The 15517-nt window shown below is 34.6% G+C and overlaps 5 protein-coding genes across 5 annotated transcripts; 1 reads left to right on the top strand and 4 right to left on the bottom strand.

Annotated features, from left to right (window-relative positions):
- Positions 1-1202, bottom strand: PKNH_0508100 (Plasmodium exported protein (PHIST), unknown function; the record flags this gene model as incomplete). The annotated part of the gene is made up of 2 exons (XM_002258177.1): positions 1-960; positions 1143-1202. The coding sequence occupies 2 exons, from the start codon at positions 1200-1202 to the stop codon at positions 1-3; spliced, it is 1020 nt and encodes a 339-aa protein (XP_002258213.1).
- A 1590-nt stretch (positions 1203-2792) lies between these two features.
- PKNH_0508200 (Plasmodium exported protein (PHIST), unknown function) lies at positions 2793-3696 on the bottom strand (the record flags this gene model as incomplete). The annotated part of the gene is made up of 2 exons (XM_002258178.1): positions 2793-3428; positions 3610-3696. The coding sequence occupies 2 exons, from the start codon at positions 3694-3696 to the stop codon at positions 2793-2795; spliced, it is 723 nt and encodes a 240-aa protein (XP_002258214.1).
- A 3309-nt stretch (positions 3697-7005) lies between these two features.
- Positions 7006-7982, bottom strand: PKNH_0508300 (Plasmodium exported protein (PHIST), unknown function; the record flags this gene model as incomplete). The annotated part of the gene is made up of 2 exons (XM_002258179.1): positions 7006-7620; positions 7893-7982. The coding sequence occupies 2 exons, from the start codon at positions 7980-7982 to the stop codon at positions 7006-7008; spliced, it is 705 nt and encodes a 234-aa protein (XP_002258215.1).
- A 1357-nt stretch (positions 7983-9339) lies between these two features.
- Positions 9340-10429, bottom strand: PKNH_0508400 (Plasmodium exported protein (PHIST), unknown function; the record flags this gene model as incomplete). The annotated part of the gene is made up of 3 exons (XM_002258180.2): positions 9340-9375; positions 9508-10131; positions 10343-10429. The coding sequence occupies 3 exons, from the start codon at positions 10427-10429 to the stop codon at positions 9340-9342; spliced, it is 747 nt and encodes a 248-aa protein (XP_002258216.2).
- A 2923-nt stretch (positions 10430-13352) lies between these two features.
- PKNH_0508500 (glutamyl-tRNA(Gln) amidotransferase subunit A, putative) lies at positions 13353-15308 on the top strand (the record flags this gene model as incomplete). Its single annotated transcript, XM_002258181.1, has 1 exon — positions 13353-15308. The coding sequence occupies one exon, from the start codon at positions 13353-13355 to the stop codon at positions 15306-15308; it is 1956 nt and encodes a 651-aa protein (XP_002258217.1).
- Between the last annotated feature and the right edge of the window lie 209 nt (positions 15309-15517).

Genomic DNA, 15517 nt, shown 5'->3' on the forward strand with positions numbered 1-15517 from the left:
TCATTGTACTTGAAACCCTTTGGCATCCGTTTCCTCCTTCTGTGGGGCCCCATTTCCCACTTCACTAGAGGTGGTGCCAATTTTCACCTTCTGCGTAGACTCGTTTACCTCTTTACTGAGCTTACCCTCCCGAGCGCCATCTTTATAAGCTACAGTCCTCTCCGCAAAAATCGTGCACCACTTCTTCTCGATTCCTTCTATTGTAGTTGTCCATATGTTCAGAAAGTTCATTAAAGAGTACACAAAGGAGGCGGTCAGGACGGTAGGAGAATTCATGTTAAACTCATAGATATTATTATAATAGTCATCGACTTCTTTCAAGTCATCTGTTATATCATCCAGGAATTCATACCATAAGGCCATTTTCTCATCCTTGGGTAATCCATATTTGAGGGATAAATCGTGCAATTCCCCAAATAAATTATCCAACGCCCTTTCATAATCCAAATTTTGTATTCGATTACATTCGTCCAATAAAAGCTCTACTTTTTCCTTCGGTATAATAAACACATGTTCCTTCAATATTCCTGATATATCTATTCCTCCATCTTCATCATCATCGTCATCATAATTGTCGTCGTCGTCATCATCATCATCATCCGAATCGTCACTGATATCGTCCTTAGTACTTTTATCATCATATTCTTCTTTTTCATCCTTTTCCTCTTTCTGTTCTTTTTCTTTTTCATCCACCTTCTTTTCATCTTCCTTTTCCATCCTTCCTTCTTCCTCTTCCTCCTGCGCCTTCTCCTTCTGTCCTTTCTTTACTGAACTGTCATTACCCTCATTGGGTGCTTCACTCTGTTCCTCCTCATTGCAATCATTGCCACCACACATGTTATTCACATCATTCGGGCCGCCCTGTGCACCTGATTCTGATGTTAACTGTGACAATTGCCTCGGAGCCCTCAGACCTACACCCCCTAGGGATAAAGCACACTCGCCTGCGAGATCATTAGTCTGAGAGGAAAATCACCAAGTAGGTAAGAGAAAAAAAAAAAAAAAAAAAAGGAGTGATGTGTTAGGAGATTTAGTCCTCGTGCAAGTACATGGCGAAAGAGTTAGAGGGGGGTGGGTGGGTACCCCTCCCATATGCGTCAGATGAAAACGACTTCTTCCTTTTCTCCTTTTTTTCGCCTTACCACCAGCACGATGTTCATCAGAGTGAACACAGAGAAGACTACCCGGGGCACGGTCAACATTTTCGTGAAGCTCAGTTTCGTTGGAAGCCCAACACCCGTGGGGGGCAAAATATTAAGCTAACACACTTTATGTTAGTTTTTGTGTTTATAAAAAAAAAAATATATCAACTCTGTATTATTCTTGAGAGATTAAAAAAAAAAAAAAAAAAGTACTATGAGTTCGCGCGCTATATAACACGTAAAGTGAAATTATTTAAAGCTAAGAAGATGGTAATTCAAATAAACAAAAGGTAGAGAGAGAGAAAAAAAAAAAGGTATTTAAAAATTAGATTTTTCTCCTAAAATATATATATTATTTAACAGTTAAAATATAAAACGCAGCAGATATAAAGAACATACAAAGAAATGCTTCTTCTTTTTTACCTACGGCAAATTACATAGCAACGGACGACAATAGGGTACGGCGTTCTTTTTTTTTTTTTCCTCTCCACTGTATTAATAAAATACCACCGTAAAGAATAAGAGGAGCTTCCTAGTCCGCATCTAATCAGAGGTAAAATATCTACTACTACATACAAAATCACTAGGTGCCGAAAATGTGTGATTATTATAAACTGCTAGTTGCGCTCATATAAAACGATTCATATGGTACCGACAAAGTTAGAGTCCTTCCTATACATAAAGTCCCGCTACAACGGAACAGTTTAGAAAAAAAAAAAAAAAATATAGGAAGATATCTAATTGAGTAGTAACTGCACTTGAGGGCCACTAGTTCCAAATTGAAGATTACACTCTGCATTTTATCCTTTCTTAAAGGTTCTGGGTAATATGAGTTGCACCCTTACACGCATATGGAAGGGGTACAGTTATAGGTTCCTTTAACCCACAGGAAGTTGGCAAACGCGCAACAAGGCAACCAAAAAAAACGTATGCACAAATAGATTACGACACATAAATATTTTATTCGCCCCTTCCCACGCAGCCACACCATTTTATCAAAATCCTATCATCATCATCATCATCCGCACGTAGAAATGTTCAAAGTGAAAGGCAAAAAAGAATCCATCGAAATCGGATTTCCACCCCTACCCATGCACATACGTATTGCGTGCAATTATGCAGGCCCAGATGTACACATTCTTCCTCTGTTAACGGTTTTAGATGTTAACATCAGAATTCTCCGACGTGTTATTACAATTACGTTGCTCATTTTTTTTTTTTTTCCTTTTTTCCCTTTGACATGATTCATGTTGCATCAGCGTTTAATTCTTAAAAGCTTGCATACTCCCCTCACCTTGGGAGAGTGTCGCAATATGCTTTTAATCCCAATACGGAGTAATCTTGCCTTTCGGGTTCATTATTATTATTATTATTATTATTATTCAAATGTGAGAATTTTCGTTTTACAAAAAAAAAAAATAAATAATAAATAGCTACAGCGTAAATAACGCCGTCCGAAAGAACACAACATGTAACGCGCGTAACGACTGCGGTGTGCTCTCCGCACCCATTACACACATTATTGAATCAGGAAAAAAAAAAAAGAAAGAAAAAAATATCAAAATGTTCTTCATTCCTAGTTTACCCTATAAAAGTGGGAACTACTATGAAAAATCACATTTCTAAATTACTCTTTTCCTCCTTCCTTTTTTACCACCTTGGAGTATATTTATTTACACTGTCGTTTAGAATACCTGACCATTTCAATTCATAACGTCCCAAATCTTCCATCCATGAGTTGTAATAATTACCCAAAAATGAAAACAATTTTGCGGTTACTTTTACATTTCCTTTAGGTAAAAATGATTGAAATTCATCTAAAAAAAATTCATCTCTGGCTATAAAATAGTCTGTTATTTCATCATCACATTTCTTCCAAAAAAATAATTGATAATCTTGTGGGATTCCTCTTCGCATTGCCGCTGTGAAAAATTCGGCCCAAAGTCTGTCCATTGCATCATTAAATAATTTCTTCATATAATTATTGTAATGAAAAAACACCAACTTTGCCTTCTTCTTACTTATAAACAAACCAAGGGATTGCATTAGGTTATTTATTTCTTCCCCCGTTAGTACTCTATCTTCTAATTCTATATCATTCAACGTCGATAAAAACTCCTTATATTTGTCTGTATAGAAAAGATGATTATTATTTTCGTAGTAAGTCTGATTTACCTGTATAGGGGCACCATCATAATTGCTTGAGGACGCAGAAGAAAGGCTTCTAGGGTAGCAGCCCGTCAGTAACTTGTCCAACGTTCTCCCTTCATATTTGTACTTATGAATCTGTAAAAATGGTAATATGGGTATGTGCATATATACATATGCGTGAACTCACTTGGTGAAGTTAGCAAATTATCAACACCCGTTTGCACTACAGCTACTATTACCAGACAGACGAACACACCCTGCAGCGGTAAAGAGAAAGACCTCTTTACATAATTTTTACATAAGCATATTCCCTTACCGATAGAATTCCGATCCACACAAAAAACAGTAGAGTCGTGAAACCCAACGACAGGGGGAATTTTTTCCAAGTGCTCATCCTTGCCATGTTCACTTGATGAGCAAAAATGTGTACTGCAATTTTTTACTAAACACCTTCTTCAAACACGGTGTTACAAACTTGTACATTGGAGAACAAATTATTTTTAAAAAAAAAAAAAAAAAAAAAAAAAACTCATCACCAAGAATGCCTTACACGTATAGTGCGCATAAAAAAAAAAAAAGGGTAAAATCTAAGAAAACGTAAAATATGTATAAATCTATAACAAAACAAAGTATACAAAAGAAAGTGAAAAAAAAAAAAAAAATCTAATTTACGAAAAAAAGGAACGAAAAACAATGACTCCCCTACATTTTCTGTACGGGCCCAAAAATAAAATAGCTGCTCCTAACTGCAAATAGCTAATTTTATGTAACCACAAAACTATTTAAGTGAAGAATCTTAAATCGAGTGATAATATATGTTAGAAAAAAAAAAAAAAAAAAAAAAGAAAGAAAGAAAAAAATATATTGGAAAAGGAAAAAAAAAAACAAAAAAGAAGGTTAAAAAAAAAAAAAAAAAAAAAAAAAAAAAAAATTCATCCCTTTGACCATATGAACAGAACACATACTACAATTTCTATTGGCCGATCAGATTATGTTACCGCTCTATAGATGACCTTATCCATCTGCGATTTGTCCATACTTCAGTATAATCACATTTTTTCGCCTTCTTCTGTTATTATCAAGGGAGGTTGGTTTCTTTATTTCTTTTTAAAATGCGCTATGGATATGTACGTGCCAATATATATACATATGTGTAGGTTTATAGATACCTACATTTATCGCCGTATTTAACCTTCCGGTAACCTTTCACCATTTTCTGCTAATGACCACCTATCATTTACGACATTTATCGGAAGGATGGAATGAATTATTCAATAGGAGAGAGTTACACTTTTTCCCTCTAAACCGCTTCGGTCACACTTCTTCGGTTGTGTACCCCCCTTAGGATGTTGCGGTTCTTCTTGGTTTGCCACTCTTCCCCTAGACTCCTAAATTAGAGGAATCACCCTTCCTTGACTTACCTTGGTGAAAGGAGAGTTGAATATTTTAATGTATTTATTTATGTGCATGTTATAAAATATATAATTGTTTATTTCCGTTCTGAAAAATGAAAAGAAGCGCAACAAATATTCGAGACAATTTTCCTCCAAGACATAAAGTTGCATATGGCCTCTTTTAAATTTGCACAATAGAAATATGCAGGAAAATTCACAACGTCAGGGGTAAGAGGATAAAACTGTACAAAGCATCAGACAAGGAGAAATGTAATTGTCGCTAAGTTGATAGTGCGCAAAAAAAAAGGAAACGAAACGAAAAAAAAAATATTTCTATGTAACCACATATAATATATTTATTTTATTATGTTCATATGTATAGATAAAATATGAAACTTATCCCCCCTCTCACTGGAAATAAAATCAGCTATACTTCTTCTTTATGTCATGGTGCAATATTTCTCAGGTGTTCTATATCGTCTCCTTCCATTCATATGTGAATTCTTTATCCCTTAAAAATGAAGTCAAAATATATGCACATACAGAATTATGCTAATTCCGCATTTCTATAATTTCATAATTCTTTCGAACGGTATTATGTGTTTTACCCTAGTCCAGTGGGGGTATGTAAATCTGCTCTGCTTTATGGATGAGGCTAACCATTTTTGCTGATCCCTTCCTGTTTTACCTTTGAAGGAAATGCAAAGCGTCTTTAAATTTCTGTCAGGGATATAATTCCCCTGGTAGAATACCAATTGATTCTTTTTACAGAAACAAAACGTATATAATGTGTAAGGCTTAGAGAAGGGGTCCACAAAAGGGATATTATACATATATATATATATATCAACATATGTATAAGTAATCGAAACTGTTATTGAATAATAATTTCTGCGTAAATGTAGAAGGCAGAGAGCTATTATTTAATCCCCATTCGTCGGCGTCACTGGACATGGGTGTAATGTGTATGCCTTTCCAGTTCCGACCATTTTGTCTATATTACAGCTCGTTACATCTGTATAGAAAATATTTAACTGATAAATGTGAAAAACCATTTCCTTAGATCGTTTCACATTTTAAATGTGACATTAAAAGAATTAGAAGAATACTAACGATAAACCAATTATCATCTATTATTAATTTCGCCATAAAAATGTTTTCTTTAAAATAGTAATCTCTGCAGTTACGTAGTTCAATAAGTTTAAATAACTACAGAAGTTAAGGCAAGGATGTATTTATCCCCTACGTTTTGTACATACGCCTGTACAGGTATGTATATATATACATACATGTATATATTATGTACAGACAACATGAACGCATTTTAAGCGCTCCCCCATTGTGCATGCGTATGTATGAACTAATTTGTAGGTATCACTTACCTTACTATTTTGGATAAATCGAAATTCGCTTATTTCCATGATGAAAATTTTCTATTTCCATCAAGCTGAATTTCGTAAAACTTGCACTGTACTGAAGGTGCAAGAAGAGCACGAATAGGGGCTTTTACGCTTTTCCATTCTTTGATGGAAAAATAACAAAAAAAAAAAAATATATATATATATATATATACATATATATATATATATACTGGAGCAAATATGACAAGAAGTACACAGTTATACAAATTATTACTTGTGTAAAGGACACAAAAATTAACAAATAAAATAGATAATTCAAACAAGAATTTACAAAAATGCACTGTTTTTTTTTTTTCATTTTCGTAATTCAATGTAGGCAAACAATCTATAAAAATAATATTCATCTACTCAAAGGATCAAGCAGAATGCTGTATTAAATTATATTCAAACGTAATATTACAAATGTATTTTCTTGTTTAAATTATTTGACAGGAAAATTGGGGGAGGTGGTAGTATAGCACATATATCTGTAAGGAGTGCTGATAATATAGCATCATTATATACAGTATATATTTGTGCTTACCTTAGAATTTTATTTTATTTTTTTATATTTTTTTTTTTTTTTTTTTTTGTCTTTTCTCCCCTTACTCTATAACTTCCTAAATTGTTAGCTATTTTATTTGTTAAGCTTAATAAATTATATACCACCCAATTGGGGGGAGGGGGGGGGGACTTCTCATCAATTCGCTATCCCATTTGTGTCTATTTTTTTTTTGTTACACCCATTTGTGCTTTAGATGGTGGGTTCGTTTTCGTGGTGCTTGGTACTCGCATGGGTGTTATCCTCTCATTGGGTGATCTATAGGTGAAGGTAACCTTCTTGCGCTCGCATAGGTCAATGTACTTGTGTACAATGGAGGAACCCAGTTGCTAGTCCACCTGTGAACCCACTTGTGACTACGCTTTGTACGTTTCTATAATATTCAGCAGAGCCTTCCTCCACTTTCTCTTATTTCCTCTTGTTAATTTGTCACACGACCATATAAATTTCGAAAGGAAAATTCTGAAACTTAATTGTAATATTAATTTATTATTGGCCATGGAGAAAAAACGATTTTCGTATGATTCGTCCAGAGTATCCAAATCTCGTGTGAGAGCTGAATGACAGCCCATTAAAAATTTCAATCGTTCTTCATCAGGCATTCCAATTTTTCCTGCTAATTGAGTAAAGTATATCCATAAGTGATTTATCATCTTATGATATTTATCCTTATGGTAATCGTTCAAATAGTGGAAAACAACATATGCCTTCTTCTTATCTGCAAAAAGAAACCCTGTGTTATATGACATTTTTTCTATATTCATCCTTGATATTTTCTTTGAAATATCCTCCTCCTCACATCCAAATGGTAAAACTCTCCTCCTTAAATATGGCTCATTGAAAAATTTAGCATTTTTGACTCTCCTACATATATCTTCATTAAGGTAAAGTGACACTTCTACTAATTTTCTTGGACACGCTGGTAGTTGCAATTCTGATTGTGCGCATAATGTGATGAGGCGAACAGGATTCTGAGAAGTGAATAATTATGGGGAAAATGGACCACAGGATGGGATAGTGTTTATATATTTATGTATAAGCATATATATATACCCGTAATGTGTATTCAGTAGATGGGTATACAACTATTATACACTCCCGCTCGCGTGAGTCCCATGTGACGAAATGGGATGGTATGATTTTCTGCGTTAGTTAACTTTATTTTGTGTTCCTCACAAGGAAATACTTATTATATTTTTTCCTTTTTTTTTTTTTTAATAATTTTTATAATTTTCACACTTACTAATGATAAGAAGGTTATTACGAAAATAAAGGACAGCAGGATGACATATCTTACCGGACATTGGCTTTTCGAATTTGCATTTTTTCTCATTTTTTTGTTTTTTTTTTTTTTTTTTTAACGCGTAAGGTATCTTAAAATGTAACAAAAAAATATATATTTTTTGTAAAAGTATGATTAATTAAAATTAAAGATAACCTAAAACAAGATGTAAGAAAATAGGTTAAACAGTTGTGTTCGTGTTCCATATATTCAGGGTGAAAACAAATAGTTTGCCCTTTTAAATGAATAAAAAAAAAGCAAAAGGAACAGAAGATACTGGAAGATACAATGATTTACACTTGTATTAGTACACTACTGCTAATTAATTGTTGGTATTTTTTTTTTTTCTTTTCTTCCTCTGATCGTATTTTTTGTATGCCCCTACGCAAAAAAGGACCAAGGGGAATATATGTGCGTGCCGGTTAGTGCTGGTATCATAAGTGTATGAGTTTATTCTGTCACGGAATGAAAAATCTAGAGAAAAATGGAAAAAGAAGAGAAAGATAAACATAAAGCAATAAAATGTGCAAAAAGAAAAGAAAAGAAAAGAGAAAACATAAAATAAGCAAAAAAAAAAAAAAAAAAAAATAATAAAAAAAAATAAAAAACATAAAATGTGCAAAAGAGGAAAATATAAAATAGGCAAAGAAAAAATATTACAAATAGGGGGCAAGAATACAAATATGTAAATAGGCTCAATAAGGCACAGAAAGTGTATATAAATAATCCGAGAAATTACATACAAATGAGAGGAAAAGAAATGTTCATTTATTTGATGTCAAGAATATACCCCTAATTTCTGGCGAACAAAGAACCATAACACATTATATTAATGTTAAAAGGGAAAAGAATGAAAAAAAAAAAAAAAAAAAAAAAAAACAAGAAGCGAAAGTCGCATATAATTTTTTGCAGTATTATAAATAAGGTCTGCGTCGAAAAAAATGTGTTAGAGAAATTATATGGGAACCTGTGAAGGAACTCTAAAATTTATGCAACTCGTATCTAGAACTAATAGTTGCACTTCTAAGAACAAATAAAAAATTACATAACAGTATATGTACACCTTTAAATTTTATTATATTGCTAATTCGCAGAAACTACACACTATTTGAAGTTATCATTAAATATGTAGTACTTCAGGGGTGTATAAAAGAAAAAGAAAAAAAAAGGAAAAGTAGAAAAAGTAAATATTTCTCCATATCGATAAAAAAAAAAATAATAGAAGAAAAGGGGGGGGGGGGGGTTAATGCTTCCTTTTCTTTCTTTCTTTTTTTTTTTTTTTTCTTTTAATCCTTGTGCCATTAATCATGCTGTGACACATTTTGAGATGGGGGATCCACCCTCAGCGATATTTACTCAGCGATATTTACTCATCCATATTTACTCATCCATATTTACTCATCCATATTTACTCATCGATTTGGGACTTAAATTGTGGGCTTTCCTAAAAAAAAAAAAGAGAGAGTCAAATTGAAGGCTATTTTTCTAGACTAATTTTTACAAAAAGGAAATGCGATTTTTACAAAATGGTAGCCAATTTTGCCCTTAAATATATGAGCACTCTTAACGACCTTACTGTTGATATTTCCTCTGAGCGCGGTGTGTAATTATTGGCCCAGTCGGAGAGGATCGCGCTCCACTTAAGTTCCTTCTTGAACATTTCCGAATACCAGTAGGTCTCATGGGATCCCATGGCCCAGTTAAAGTGCATTGTTAAAACAAGTTTGTTATCCATCAAGGCTTGAAAGTACTTCTCTGAGACATTTTCCATTACTTGTAATTCCTTTAAAAGTTCGTCTTCACACTGTCCCCAGTATATCTTTTGGACATCTTCCGGTAATTCATTTTCAGATGCTAATTCTAGAAATGTCTTCTTTAACCCATATATCATATTATAGTATTTAACTCTTAAATAATGAATATAGGCATAAATTGCATCAGGTGCTTTTTTCTTACAAACGAAGAAGAATCTACAATATGCAATCCTCTTTTTTAATTCCTCTCTGCTTATTTTGCATGGAATCTGTGCTTCGTCGCTTTCCAATAAATTCTTCAGGTTTATCAAATTGTTCTTGAGGTCAATTTTACAATCGATTGAATAATTTCCCAAATGCAAATTCTTACACAATGGGAGTTTTCTAAGGTTCAGTACTCTGTAGGCCTCATCCCAGAATTTCTGTTCTGCGGCGATCCCTCCCTTCTACGGAAGGACAAAAAAAAAAAAAAAATTCATGCATAGAGATAAATGAGGTATGGCGTGACATTACCTTCTGCATAATGTCTCCACGTACAAACCCGTGTAATAGAATGAATAGAACGAATTAACTACCCCTCCCCCTAATTGGGGAAAAAAAAAAAACATATATATAATATATATGTGGATCTCAATTCCTTTTTAGCGTGCAACTTACCGATAATATACAAAGCAACAGAATAAGTAGGGAGAGTAGAAATCCCCAGAAATGAACGCACACCCTGAAATTTGCCTTTATCGACATTTCTTCAAAGAAATAAAAACTGGGTCTGGTTTTTATATCCAATAGGGTTCACAACTTCTCTTATTTCAATTCCCTTAATTGGCCTAAATATTTTTCAATCAGGTTTGGCTATTAATTGGCGGCGTATTCATGTGGCAAAGGTGTGGCTGAATTCTCTGCACATGACACCTTTTTACGGGATGCACAATTGGCTCTCTCGGTTCATCAGATGGGAGGGAGGAAAAAAACAATGTAAAAAAGTCGGGAGAGTTTTGCATAACTTACGTGCACATACATAAAAGTAAATATCTGCCCGCGCCTAGGTATAGCTTGACAGTTTTGTCACCCTTCTTGTGGCATTTCTTTGCAGAGTTGCACAACCAGGCTCAAATGCATGTGCCCAGACGAATTTACTCTACATAACGCAACCAAGGGTCGACTACATAAAAGGAACGACAGGCACCTGTCTCTTCGTGACAGTGAAAATGCGCGAATCCCTGAAAAAAATAATAAGCATAATATACGAAACAAAAAAATGAAAACTAAAAAAATTAAAGGCTAAAAAAATTAAGTCGAAAAAAATTAAGTACTAAAAAAATTAAGGACTAAAAAAATTAAGTACTAAAAAAAATAAAGGCTAAAAAAATTAAGGGCTAAAAAATAAAGGCTAAAAAAATTAAAGGCTAAAAAAATTAAGGGCTAAAAAAATTAAAGGCTAAAAAAATTAAGGGCTAAAAAAATTAAGGGCTAAAAAAATTAAGGGCTAAAAAAATTAAGGGCTAAAAAATAAAGAATAAAAAATAAAGGAATCAACCTCTAAGAAAGTAATGCATCATTAGGCCTGAAAATACAACCGAGCTTCTTCTAACTTCCCCTTGGGGTAGCCATATGAGGAAGAGTGAACAATTAAATAGCATTAAGGTAAGCAACGGTCTCAAAGGTTGCAAGGATGTTGGGTAAGCGAGAAAAGGTAAGTGATGGAATGAATCCTTCGCGACAAATAGAAATGTTCATACAGTATATAAATTAAATAAAAGAGCAGATATATTCTTTGGGTTTGTCCCTATACTCGTGGCTCTGGCCGTAAAGTGCAACATGGCTGTATAGACCCCCAAACAATGCTGTATATGCACCCGCGCGAAGTCCAGTAATAACCGAGTACCCTTAGAACAAAATTTGCAAAAATATTTCTACGCCTTTAGCTTTTCTTGCTCTTCACAAAATTTACCGCGGTGAGGACAGAAAATGTCAGCGCCAATTTATTGCCCTTCTTGCGCTTTTGCGCTCTCTACATTTTTTTTTTTTTTTTTTTTTTTTTTTCATTTTCGCAGCTACTTTTTTTAATGTTTCCCTTCATTTGCGCAATAAGGGCCTTTCTTCTTTTTTTCAGCTCTTTCTTATTCCTGCTTTTTTCATTTCTCCAAAAGGTCGATGATGCATTTGCCGACGCGATGCGGCGTTTTGTGATTTCGTGCGGAGAGTGTTCTGATTAAAATACAAAATGGTAAGATTAAGAAAGTCGGGAAAAATGCATATTCAGGATAATTTCTTTAAACGGTCCGTCACCTAGACGTCGCAATTTCGCATGCACAATTTTTTTTTTTTTTTTTTTTTCTTGAAACTTTGAGATGAGATGAGAAATTCAGACATAAATGAATGAGCAATTTAAAATGCTGTTTCCCCGGGAATGCTTAAAGATACTTTATTTATGTACACTTTCATATTTGCTAACAAGAAAAAAAAAAAAAAAAAAAAAAAAAGCACAGGAACATTAAACGATGCATAAATAGTATAGGCATGTATGTGTTTATATATTCAATTTATAGAAAGGAAAGACACAACCCCTCCGCATGATTCTCATGTGCACTGTTCATTCATGCGTAATAAAAATAATGAGGTCAACTGGAAAAACACGCTTGTTCTGTTCTGTAACAATGAAGCATATGTGCATGTGTCTCTACTCCTTCAAATGATTGGGGGTTAAATACGAGACTCTGTTCTATGACCCGAAAAGGAATATGCACAATCGGATAGTACCTTTTTTTTTTTTCTTTTTCTTTTTTTTTTTTTTCATATTTTCAGATGGCCCCCCTAACATCATATTGTTCCTCTTCAGATGATAAGTGATAAAATGAGTTTATGATATGATCAACTTTTTGATGTGCACGTTTGGAGTACCTCTCTCCTTATTGCGCTCTGCCCGTGCATGTGCTTAGGCGGGCTATTAAAATGGTCCATCGCATGGCCGCTCATATTCTACACATGACTGATCCTTCTTTGTAAAGGACAGTCAAACATTTAATAGGGTTACCGTTAATCTATTCACGCTTCCTTTTTAACCCTCTACTCGTACGTAGGTTCATAAACCACAGTTCATACATGCAAAGTGGAAATATCATGTCGCATGTTTAAGGCAAATAATAACCTTCCTCGATGTGAATGTCAAGCGTTTAGGGGAACGCACAAATTTAATTTATGCTCGTTACCCCCAACTGGAGGCAATGTAAGGTACAATTCACATGAGGTCGTGTATTACCCAGTAGGGAAAAGCAAATACGAATGAGGTAATTTTTTTTTAATTTAGCTCACCAAAAAAAAAAAAAAAAAAAAAAATAATAAAATAAAAAATTAATGAGAAAATTTCAAGCTAGCCACAGTGACAAAATGAACAAATGAATTTAAAAAAAAAATTGCGTACGAATTCTACTTGATAGTGGGACATGCATCCATCTATTTCAGTTCTTTTCCTCTCCCTTCCCATACACACGCATAACCCCAATGGAGAATTTGTACATCTCAAAATATCCTCTGCTAAGGAATCAGCCCAGTGAATGCAAAGCGTCTGGGCAAAACGGAATAAAGTCGTGCGTTTTACCCTAGTTGGTAAAAATGGGAAGTGAGCTTAACAATTACAATTTAGGAAGAGACGCATTACAAATAATAAATGCGGAAGTACCAACAAGTGTGGTGCGCCTCCCAAATGATCACAAAACGTTTGTGTACATTCCTCCTTTTGCTACACGGGATTATTTTTATCAACGTACAAACAATATGTGCAATTAAAGTGGACGATAAAAAATTTATTTGCGGGAGAAAAAAAGCAACTCGGGAAGCAACTCACCTACGGAAATGCAGACAAATCAGGAAGGCTACACTCTCCTTGTATTTTTTACCCCCATCCAAATGTACACAGATAGGATGCATAAATAAATATAAAAAGAATACACACGTTGCGCCGCTTCGAGATGGATCGAGTGAAATATGGACCTCGGAAGTGTACCAAATTAGGAGAGAAATATTTTCACATAAGAAAATAAAGGATACACTTGAAAGGATAATAATCAAGAGAGTTATTGAAGGACATGTCAATCAGTTCAACAGTTTTTCATACCTCTACAATCTTGAAGAAATATATGAACAACTCAGAAAGCTACAATCCCTTTATAATGAATGTGATAATTTAGAGAACCTACCGAAACTTTTTGGAGTGCCTGTCATTCTAAAAGACAACATTTGCACGAAAAATATTCCAACCACATGTGGAAGTAAAATACTAGAAAAATATAAACCTTCCTATGATAGTACTGTTGTGAGAAGGTTAAAAAAACATGGAGCAGTAATTGTGGGGAAGACTCATTTGGACGAATTTGCAATGGGATCATGTACAGGACGGGGCGTAAAGAATCCATTCAATGAAAACGATCTATCTTGTGGTGGGTCTTCTGGCGGATCTGCCAGTTGTGTCGGTTCTAGAATTATCAACTGTTCAGTAAATACAGACACGGGAGGATCTATTCGAACCCCAGCTGCGCTATGTGCATGCATAGGGATGAAACCCACCTATGGAAGAATAAGCAGGTATGGTATTATCCCGTATAATGAAGAAACTGATGTTGTAGGCCTTATAATTAACAATGTGTATGACTGTAGCATCCTCTTGGATGTTCTTTCCGGAGGAGATAAGAACGATCTAACTACCCTCAAAGGGAAAGAAAAAAATTTTCATTCCAAGTTAAACAAATTTGAGGCTTCTGTTAACTTTCGTGAAAATAAATCTCCTCTAAAAAATATGAAATTTGGTTACCTAAGTGAGAATCTTTTAAAAAACTACTTTGTGGATGATCTAACATATGAAGGTTATTTGAAGGTTATGCAGGACATCGAACAAATGGGAGGAACGTTGATGAACACAAATCTGTATGAACTAAGTGACTACTGTTATTTGTATTATATGTATTCAATGACCATCGCAAATAGCAACCTTTCTCGGATTAATGGGATAAACTACAACCTGCACAATGTATTCGGGAAATCCAATTTTGTTAGACAAGTAAGATCCAATCTGATAAGCGAACAAGTGCTAACGAGAATTATCGGTGGGTCCATAATCTCCTCTCGTTTTCAAGGAGAGTCTTTACGACACATCTTCGCAACTGTCAAGCGCAAGTTAACTGCAGCCCTTGATGATATTTTTCGCCAAGTAGATTTCCTCTTACTTCCCTCCTTACCAAGGTCAAACAATTTGAAGGAGTCGGTAGGTAGTACCCCTCACGGAGGTAACCCAAACGTACAAAGGGATACGGTGCACAGGGAGAAGGATTATCTCATCAGTGCAACTACTTCGCATTCTTTAAGTGGAATTCCTTCCTGCCCTGAGGGATACAACAACTACATGAAGGAAATATTCTCAATCGTGTCGTCCATCACAGGATTCCCAAGTATCGTCATTCCAACGGGGGAGTTTACCGCACAATTCAATGAACCCCAATCGTTTCAACTGCTAAGCAGAAACTTGAACGAGGCAGGGCTGCTGAATGTTGCCTTGGCTTATAAGACACAACTGCAGGTAGATAAAAAGATAGTGGAAAACCTAAGGGGAGTTGCTCGGAGAGTTGGATAAAAACAAACTGGGGTTTGTGCGCGCGTGGTTAACGCGGTGGTCGCACATGGATGGGGGGAAGAAGGATCAAAAAAACGAAAAAAAAAAAAAATATATATATATGATACGTTGCAAACGAGAAATACGCAGAAAACAGCGTTTTCTGCGTAGCCTTTTTAATGGGATTTTTTCCCTCTAATTTGTTGATCATTCTTGAAGTTTTTCTCTTT

This window comes from Plasmodium knowlesi (genome assembly GCF_000006355.2).
Source record: "Plasmodium knowlesi strain H genome assembly, chromosome: 5".
NCBI classification, from domain to species: domain Eukaryota; phylum Apicomplexa; class Aconoidasida; order Haemosporida; family Plasmodiidae; genus Plasmodium; species Plasmodium knowlesi.